This window comes from Heterodontus francisci, chromosome 15 (genome assembly GCF_036365525.1).
Source record: "Heterodontus francisci isolate sHetFra1 chromosome 15, sHetFra1.hap1, whole genome shotgun sequence".
NCBI lineage: Eukaryota > Metazoa > Chordata > Chondrichthyes > Heterodontiformes > Heterodontidae > Heterodontus > Heterodontus francisci.
The window spans coordinates 62,072,015-62,082,056 of NC_090385.1; the positions used below are offsets into that span (position 1 = coordinate 62,072,015).

Consider the following 10,042-nt stretch of genomic DNA (forward strand, 5'->3'; position numbering starts at 1 on the left):
GAATGATTAATCAGCTGCGAACAGTCCTCCCAAGGGATCATTATTCAGAATGTTCATTGTGAAGATGGTATTAAAGGTAATGTGCAGTGTGAACAGACGGTTGCTGAAGGATAAAAAGCACACAGCAGGAGTAAAAGGATATTTCTTGGGGATTGCCAAAATGTAAATAATGATGCGCCCTGGGGATTTATGTTAGAAGATCTCTTGTTCTCCATATATGAATAATTTGGAGATGGGCTTATACTAATATCAAAATTTATTTGTGATATTAAATTAAGTGGCTCACCCTGACAAACTGGGAGGAAGAATACAGGATAGGCAGGTTAGGTGGACACCTCAAACAAGCGTGATCCAGCCCCACCTGCAGTCCACATACACCCACATCCAGTGTCACTGGAACAGGTGCCAGAACCTTCCCTCTAGCATGTGGGGATACTGAGGTGAATTGCAGTGTCTTCACCATTGCCACAACTAAGATAAGCTAAATCAGAACGAAAACTTTACAGTCTGTGTTCAGCTGTTCACTGGATAAATTCGTTGAGCCATTAGGCGAGCCTGGGTTGCAATCTTTGTAGAGTTATTGCATCTACAATAAAATGAAAAGCAAGTTGAACTACACCACTGCTTTTGTTTGTTTGTTACATGGACACATAGGAGGTGCAATGACAGATAACAGTCATTTTCAAACCCTGTGATTAAATCGACTCCTAACATTCACTGTCAGGATCGCCTCAGGAAGAATGGCTGCCTGTTGAACGGCGGTCTATTGAATTCTAGCTCTCATTAACCATGCCTTCAGCACACGAGTGAAGAAAATGGAAAAACAAAAATTTGAGAAAGCGTATGGCTTTCTGGATTGTGGTGAAATCAGGTCTTTCCAACTGTCCGAACTTCAGTGTGATCCATTGTCACTCAGTGCCCATTCTTGTTTGTTGACATCCAAAGATTGTGCCTGATTTCCTCTATTAGTGCATTGAAAGAAATCTCAAAAAGTGTAAATCAAACTGGGACTCTTCATTTTGGATTGTTGGAGAGGGTACAGGGATGAGGGATTACGGCTCCGTGGATATTCTGCAGAAGCTGACATTGTTCTCCTTAGAGCAGAGAAGGCTAAGATGAGACCTGACAGAGGTGTTTAAAATCATGAAAGCTTGAGATAGAGTAAATAAAATGAAACTGTTTCCAATGGCTGAAGGGCCGATAAACAGGGGGCCTCATATTTAAAGTGGTTTACAAATGCACCAGAGGCAACATAGGAAAAGCTTTTTTATCCAAGGATTGGTTAGGATTTGGAATGCACTATTTGATAGGGTGGTGGATACAGATTCAATAGTAACTTTCAAAAGGGAATTGGATAAATACTGGAAGGAAAAAAGATTGCAGGGATATGGGGAAAGAGCAGGGGTGGGGGGTGGATCTAACTGCATTGCTCTGTGAAAGAGCCAGTGCAGACTCAATGGGTCAAATGGCCTCCTTCTGTGCTGCACTATTCTATGATTCCATGACTTAGCGCAAGTAATTGGATTATATGTTTCCAGGCTTTTCATGGTATTGAACAGACTGATCTGTAAAACAAATTACATTAAAAACTCAAAGCAAAACACAACAAATCAGTATGTGGACCATGGATCATGGTTTGGAGTTTTGGGTTAAGATTTCATCAGAACTGATCTTAACTCATTGACCCCTGAGGTAGGTCCAGATACCTAGAAACACAATGCATAGCACACATGAAAACACGAAAGCAAGGAACATTAATCGCCATCATTAATTGGCACATGTGTGAGATCTACCTGGCTGAAACATGGTGCCAAATATAATATTGGATTTCCCCAAACAGTGGACCACATAATGGATATACTCTGAACCTAACCTCATACTAATCGCTAATGTGTTGTAACAAGTATAAACTGAGGAAGGGAATCCAGCTACCAGAATTGAAAGTGTCTTTACACTTGGTACTCCTCTGGTTCAGTACACAGAAGACTGAGGTTTATGTGCTGGCTGGTAACGTCTTCAAAATTGACTCCCTTATCCTGTTAGCAAAATTGTCAGGATAAGGAATCCCATAATAACACATGGAGCCAGCCCAAACTAGAAAACTGGCAAGTGTCAAAGCAATCTTTACGTTGCAATTAGAGCCAGTGGAGAAAGAAAGGATTGCAGGGTGGGTCCTGCACCAAATTCACACACATCAGCATTTGCTGCTACAATTAACTTTTTCAGTATCTACTGGTGCTCTGGCTTCTCAGTACTTACTACCGTGGTGCCCTAGTTTAAAGGACAGCAACTCTAGAGCTCAAGTTTCTAGCTTTCAGAGCCTAAAGCCACCTGGGGGCTAAATTGTTGGCATGTGAATGATGGAGGCCTTTTCTCAGGTGCTATCAAATTTAGCCCCCATAGTGCTTTAGGCTCTGAGGCCCTCCAGACACATGGTTAAAGGGCAGTGGGAGCAGATAGCCGTGGGGGACAATGCCAGGAGTCAAGCCCTGAGGAGAAGTTCAATGTTCTCTCAGGAGTGGTCAAGGTCAGTGAATGCATCTTCAAATGCCATATTCCACCAACTATACCACTAGCCTCAGACACTGCTCATTTCACCACACCTCCATCACTCACATACCAACAATTTATATCAATCAGGACTCATACCTGACATTTATGTGCTCAACCACACCTTCACGTAGCTCTGCTGTACACCTCATAACCACATCTCACAGCTTGCACACTATGGCAGCTATTCAACCATGACAGCCAAATCACCCAAACAGATTGCATTACACTCTCTCTATCAAATTCTTGAAGGACAGGGTGCCACACAACCAGAGGCCACAGGAGCTAACTGGAGGGGGATAGGAATGTCTGAATATCCTAACACCCATGGAGAAGACGGTGCTAGCCGTTATTGGGACACCCATTGCTGTGGCCGTGGCCAGTGACAGGGCTGAAACCATGGAAGATGACAGTGCCCTCATACCTCATCCTCTTTCTTAAAACCCCACTTCCCCCTCATCCCACACGATCTTCTGACTTACAAGCTGCAGATAGTGTATGATTGTACTTCTTACTTCCCCCACCTCCCCTCCCTGCACAACAATCCTATACTTGTACCTTTCTCCTTTTCGAATGCCCAAGAATTGCAACCTGGCCAGGCAGCAGAGGAAAAGCAAGAAGGCAGTGACGATGAAGATGCACCGTCACTCAATTTTACACTCGATGTCACCAGCAGATACTGACACTGCGCATAATTTAGAGGATAGCATTGAGGCTGGATCTGCACATGGTGAGACACCAGGCACAAGTGGCCTGAAACCAGGGCACAGGGCAAGGATAGCACAGGTGCCAGCTCACCCGAGAATGAGGTCGCACACAAGTTCTGCAGAAGAGGACACAGATGAGCACTTTGATGGGGTGGCCTATGGAAGAACGCTAAAGTGTATACACAATGAAATACTTGGTGCATTGGGAAGCCTGCCAGAAAGCCTGCGGTCAATGTCAAGGAACATGGAGGAGTCTGGCTCCAACTTGGCACAGAGCTATGTGTGGAGCTTGGAGCCCATCCTTTCCAGGATGAAAGTGGTGGCCAACTCCATTCACACAATTGTGGACCCAGCCATGATGCATATCTCAGCTTCCATTGTAGCACAAGCAGCAACCACCCAAAATCTGAGTGCTGCAGAGGAAGCTCAGACTGCTGTCAGGCAACGTCATCTTGCTGCCATGCAAGTTCACACTGCTGCTATTATTGTTGTGAATTAGTGTTCAATGGCACTTGCAGGGTCTCACAGCAGTCCAACAATCTGTTCTCCAACACATTAGTAGGATTGCTGAGGCACTGCCTGTGGAAAGTGGCAATGGCACCATGCAGCATGAACCTGCTGTCCTCATTCGGGATGACAGCATTCATCCTCCCACCACTGTCACTCCGCCGGTGTCCTTGCTGTTGCCTGTCAGCCAGCCAACCCAGACTGCTGCTGCCCACCATGAGATGGTGCAGTCCACTGCCTGGCCTTCTGGGTCCACAGCTGCTCAAGGTTATCCTCCAAGGCCATCTGCAGTCTTCTCCCCTGAAAGTCAGCAGCCTTCCACCAGCCATGGTGCAGTCACAGGGGTAGCACTGTGTAGGAGCACTAGGACAGGCAAAGGCATGTGGAAGACAGGCACTAAGGAAATGCATAAGTGTGATTAGTTGACTTTTGTATACATTATGGCATGATTTCATTATTAAATTAAATTTGGTTTTGAATGTTTATTTTGTGGTGGCTTTTATTTCTACATTGTGGCTGAGCAAATACTGTGATGGTCAGTGACAGAGGGAAGGTAAGTTTTGGGACTGTTGGCAAATGGGAATTTGAGTTGCAGTTACTGATATGGATTAGGATGACTTCTTCATGGATACTTCAGCCAGAAAGGGGATGTCTAGGTTGCCTCCTCGCTTTCTCTTTCTCCTCCTCCTAATGCTCATGTTCCTGTTCCTCAAATACTCACCATACAGCTGGCAAGGGCTGTCCTCTCTTGATGGCGAGGTTCTACAGCATACAGCAGACCACTACATATCTTGACACACACTAAGCCGAGTACTGCAGGGCTCATCCAGAGGGGTCCAGGAGGCGGAGGCATTGTTTCAGCATGGCAATGATTTGCTTGATCACAAGTCGCGTGGGAGCATGACCTCCATTGTACGCATGCTGCGCACGTGTGCGTGTGTTGCACGCCGGAGACATCAGCCATGTGGTCCTTGTTGCCCAATAGCCACCTTCTGGTTTGTCATGGTGGCTCAAATGCAGCTGGCACAGTGGACTGCTGCAAATTGAAAGCATCATGACTTCTGCCAGTTTACAGGGCACTGACCTGCAAGATTCTCCACCTATGGTCACACACCAGCTGGACATTGAGGGGGTGAAATCTCTTTCAGTTCCAGTGTAGGACTGAGTTGACATATGGCGTCTGCAAAGTGATGTGCGTGCAGTCAATGGTACACTACACCATGGATAAACCTGCAATCCTAGTGAAGCCATGTGCTTGCTCCTCCTGCTTCTCTCTGGCAAGAAAGAAGGAAATGTCGTTCATTGTCATTGAATAGAGAGGCTCAGTGCAACTATGGCTGCAAACTGCAAGATGTTGCAAATATCTCCAGCATCAGCCTGGAAGGAGCAAGATGCATAAAAGGTCATCACTACTATCACCTTGACAGCAATTGGTAACGTGGTCCTCACTACAGCAAGTGGCAGATTTCAGTGAGGATGTCCTTACTGAAGTGTAGATGTCTAACACATTGTTCCTTGCTGAAGTTCAGATAGGAGAATTGCTCCCTGGACACCCTGAGTAGATATGGCCTCCTGCTGAGAGCCCTTCTCCCCCTCCTCCCCCTTCCAGAAGCTTGTCCTGCTCTGCATGCTTACTGGTCATTCTCCAAGTAATACTGTATTCTAAGGGGAATGCCTACCAGTACACCCATGCCTGGGAGCAACTGGTTCGTGCAGAAGCCTTGAAGTCAGCAAAAACTCCTTGAGCACCTGCTACACCACTCCCTGTAGAACTTTGCAACTTTAGACAACTATAGAAAGCCCCACACACTTGTAGAATCAAAGCAACAGCCAGAAAAAATCAAACAGCAATTAATCTGCAAGTTGTTGATGATTCCTTTAAGCAGTGCTGGTGGGGGTCCTTATTCTGCTGAACATATGTTCAGCTGTGCAAGGTTAAGAGAGGGCATTAGCTAGAGTGTTGAGCTACAAAATGGCACTGCTGACATCAAGTGACATCAAGGGTTTCACCTCTAAAGCAGATGTTATTGTGATGACAGAAGTCACACAGCACACTGATTAATGTCACGATCTACCTGCTTTGCATACTTCCTGCAACCATTCACCACACTTGCTAATGCCCTCACCAACATGGTGTCCAATACAATTTACCCCAAAAGAGTTCACGCATGGTGCAGTCACCATTTTAGAACTCTAAGGACACTTGTAGCGCACAAAAAACGGGCGCAAACAATCCCAATTTCTCGCTCTGACTCTTTGGCGAGTGCTAAATTAGATTGATCTGTGTCTCCAGGGCAGCACTGAGCCAAAGAAACAGAAACTTCAAGTCATCCTTGGCACTTCCAAAATGAATGGGAGAACATTTTGGGGTAGATTTTCATCTTTAAGCATCGTTCATTCAGAGAGGAAACTCTGATGGGGAAGATCACACGCCAAGTATCAAAGCACTGCTGATTTCCCTTTTGTTTGAATTAATGGAAGGGAAGTCCAGCTCATTGTACAATTTATCTGCACTCTTACACTGCATGGTAATGGATTGATCGGCAGCAACACTTAACAGAGACCCAAGACAAATCTGGCCAATAACACTAATTAGGAGTGATGATGCTCATTTTAGTTTAAAAATGTGACCTATTTTGATGTCTTTCAGTTTACCCCAATTCTTTTCCCCCTAAAGGTGCTGCTCCTGTTGGGCCTAAGGGTTGCCAGTGGGCTATTTTCCATGGGAATCATCACATTCCAACTACCCTTTTCCTCACCTGACAGCCACACAAGCATATTTTTCAGCCACTGGATTAGCAGTGATCTAAAACAAGAATTCTTACTGATTTCCAACCCCTCCCTCCCCCAAACTTAGTTCAGTGACATAAAGGCCAATTGTAACTATGATCAGTTAACAGGTACTGACTAGGATAAAGCCTGTGCATGCTTCAGGACCACACCAGGCAGCACATTGAAACATTGAACTAATAGAGGCTCTGGATATTATTCTTTGTGATCCTTGTTGTTCATGAAAATCATACATATCACTCCTGATACTTCCCTGCATTTACATTGCTTACTGCTCATTATACTCCAGCTGTTAATTCTGCACATTTTTAAGTTCAAACCCTTCCAAACACCAAATTTTCACAAATCTTGATATTTTCCAGCGATATGGTCTGACCTTATAAAAACCCTGAGACAGACCACAGCTAAAGGATGTGTAGTCTATGCACAGCTTTGCTGCAAGTGCCTCAGTACAAACAACTCCACTAATGATCACCTCTGTTAGTTGATCCCAAAACTATTCTTACTCGCCAACGCCTCTGTTGATTTGATCCTTCTGTTCAGTTGTTCCTGCCATTATTTTGACTATTCCACAGTTAGCCAGGTTTACATTGGCACCTATATAATGTGTTGTCATCACAATAACATCTGCTTTAGAGGTGAAACCCTTAAAGAAAGAACTTCCATTAATACAGCATCCTTCATTACCTCAGGACATCCCAAAGTGTTTAATTGCCAATGTGAAGCATTTTGGAAGTGTAATCCCTGTTGTGATGTGGGGAAATGTGGCAACTAATCTGTACACATTGAGATCCCATAAATAGCAAAAGGATAAATGACCAAATAATTTGTTTTTTCAGTGGTGTTGGTTGGGATATAAATGCTGGCCAGAACACCGGGAGAACTCTCTTGTTCTTTGAATAGTGCCATGGAATCTTTTACACTCACCGGAGAGCGCGATTGGGGCCCCAGTTTAACAACTTATCCAAATGATAACTCCTTCAGTACTGCACTGAAGTTTCAAGTCTAGATTATGTGCTGTTCCTGCATGACAACAGTGACTACACTTCAAAAATACTTCATTGGCTATAAAGCACTTTGAGATATCCAGTAGTTTTGAAAAGCGCTATATAAATGCAAGTCTTTCTTTTTAATCTCCAGAGTGGGGCTCAAACCCACAATCTTTTGACAGAAAGGTGAGTGTGCTACCATTGAGCCAAAGCTGACATCTTTCATCCATTTCAATCAAAGGCATCAAGAAAACTCTCACCTTTGAATTATTACTAATATTACACTGTGTTAAATATACAAGTTTTTCCTATATGTGAAGCATTACAGCTAAGTCAATTCTGTCCTCGTCCATACACCTCATGATGAGGAGCGGGAGCCCGACTAATTTCTCAGTCTGGGCATTGAGGCCATTCTTGAGGGAATCCTTTGAAATGAATGAACATCGTCGCGCAAACAGGAACAATGTGTAATGGTCACTGTTTGTGCCTGTGCCTGCTGCGAGTGATTATCTCTCAACCGTATCGGTGTGACTAGGATTTTTTGTTTGTCTGCCCAACCACCATACTATTGACTGATATTTTCACCTGCAGGACTCTTCCAGAATAGAGTTTTCCATTCAGCAGCTCACACCGGCATTCAAAGATACAGGCCACACTAACACAGTATTTTAACGATGCAGTCTATTATTAACCCTGACGAAGGGAGCAGCTGAGCAGAGAATTACCCAGTCGTTGGGAATGACGAGCAATAAACAACAGCAGTCGTCAGCTGAAAGCACAAGCTCTGTACTCACCATCACGAACACAGCAGCAGCAAAGGGTTGAGAAAATTGTAGGAAAATGTCTGAAAACGTGGTCTCTTTGCTCACCATGGGGAACAATAAACACTAACACAGCTGTCGCACTGGGAGCTGTTAAGGAGAGGGCTGAATGCAGGGATTATGAGACTTACTGTACTTACCTCAGGCTTGCCTTTGCTTTGCAGTAGCTGCTCCAGGTATAGATCAGACAGTGGGGTCCGGCAACTATTGATACTCTCGAAGGCAGCGAAAGGGCCAAGGGGCTCGCTCTTGTTGGACTTTAGAGTCATGGTGATTAAGCTGTCAGTCCTTGTAGTTTTTCTGCAGTGTCTTTTGAAAGAGCCCGCTATAAGGCTGGAGCAGCAATGGACCCTGTTACACTAACAGGCTGAAGGAAGAAAGAGAACCGGGTGTGTGGAGCTGGGAGATAAATCCCTTCCTGAATACACAAGAGTCTAAAGTGCAGCTCAGATGACAGACTGCAAGGAATGTGATAGGCACAATAAATCCTCAGTCACGCCTGATCCAGTCATAAGCATCTGTGAGTGGTTATTGCTATTTCCTCTTGGTCAGCGCTGTGCGACTATGTGTGTGTGTCTGTGCACACATACTGACAACATTCCCTGGACTGCACCAATCTCCTGAACAGGGGATCTCTCTGTCAAAATAACAAGAGCAGATTAAGGATTTATTTAGGTGGAATTGTGACACAAACCACTGAAGGATCCCTACCTCTGCCAGCATCAGATAGTGGAAACAGCAAGGCATTCGGCACAGTATAGCTGACATCTTTGAAGCACTGCCTGTTTTAAACCAAGTTGCAGCCTGAACAAAATAGACGACAGCAATAGCAGATTCTCGCAAGGAGTACAAGCACTGTGCAAGTACAAGCATCTTGCTAAATATGCAGAAATAAGAAGCTTACCGAATGGATTGTGATAGCGTCCCAAGTGAAAATCCTAAAAATGAATGGTGATCATTCTGCCAAATGAATTGCTTTTACAAAAATGAACAGTTCATAGTCTCTTCAGTAAGGGCAGTGACAATGTCCTGAGAGAACACAGGGACACTGACCCAATATAAAATGGCAATCGTGTCCCAAGGCAGGATAACAGCAGTGTCCTGAGAGAGAACAGCAATACTGTTCCAAGACAGGACAATGAAGTGAATTAAAAGGAAAATCGGGCGGGGTGTACAACGGGTGGCCAATCTGCTACTACTCATCTTGTCCTGCAGAGATGTTCTGAGACAGGACGTTGGTAGTAGAGGGAGTTTTACCTCCTCCACTTGGCAGAATAAAGGAAGGAAACTGAATTAAAATGAAAGCTGTGCTCACTGCTTCACTCCTGCCTCGGGCAATTTTGCTGGTTTTTCCAGACAGCTGAGGCGGCAGCCTCTTAACACGATGAAAGTCGGAGTCCTATCACTTAGGTAGGATCCCAATGCAACTTCAATGGCCTAAGCTTGTGCCATGATTATCCTGACCCATTAACCTGGTGTGCCAGAAGTGGAGGCTCCTCCAGGACCAAGAAAGAAAGTAAGAAAGTTCAAGCACTAATATACAGACTCCCTCACTTTCCCACACACAAAACACTCCCCTCTGGCCCCCACACCCCACCTGGCCCCAGGACGTTCCTGATTGCCTTTGGACTGCCTGAACTTCACAGTCTGAGTGCCAGTGAACTGCCATTTGGGGCAA

At 44.9% G+C, this 10,042-nt stretch overlaps 1 protein-coding gene across 1 annotated transcript in view; it reads right to left on the reverse strand.

Moving 5' to 3' along the window:
- Window positions 1-8,901, reverse strand: part of mpp1 (MAGUK p55 scaffold protein 1) — a 115,673-nt gene extending 106,772 nt beyond the window's left edge. Inside the window, exon 1 of the mRNA XM_068047640.1 lies at window positions 8,505-8,901. Coding sequence (XP_067903741.1) covers window positions 8,505-8,633 — 129 coding nt within the window. The 5' untranslated portion in view covers window positions 8,634-8,901. The remainder of the gene's footprint in view (window positions 1-8,504) is intronic.
- Window positions 8,902-10,042: the final 1,141 nt, after the last annotated feature.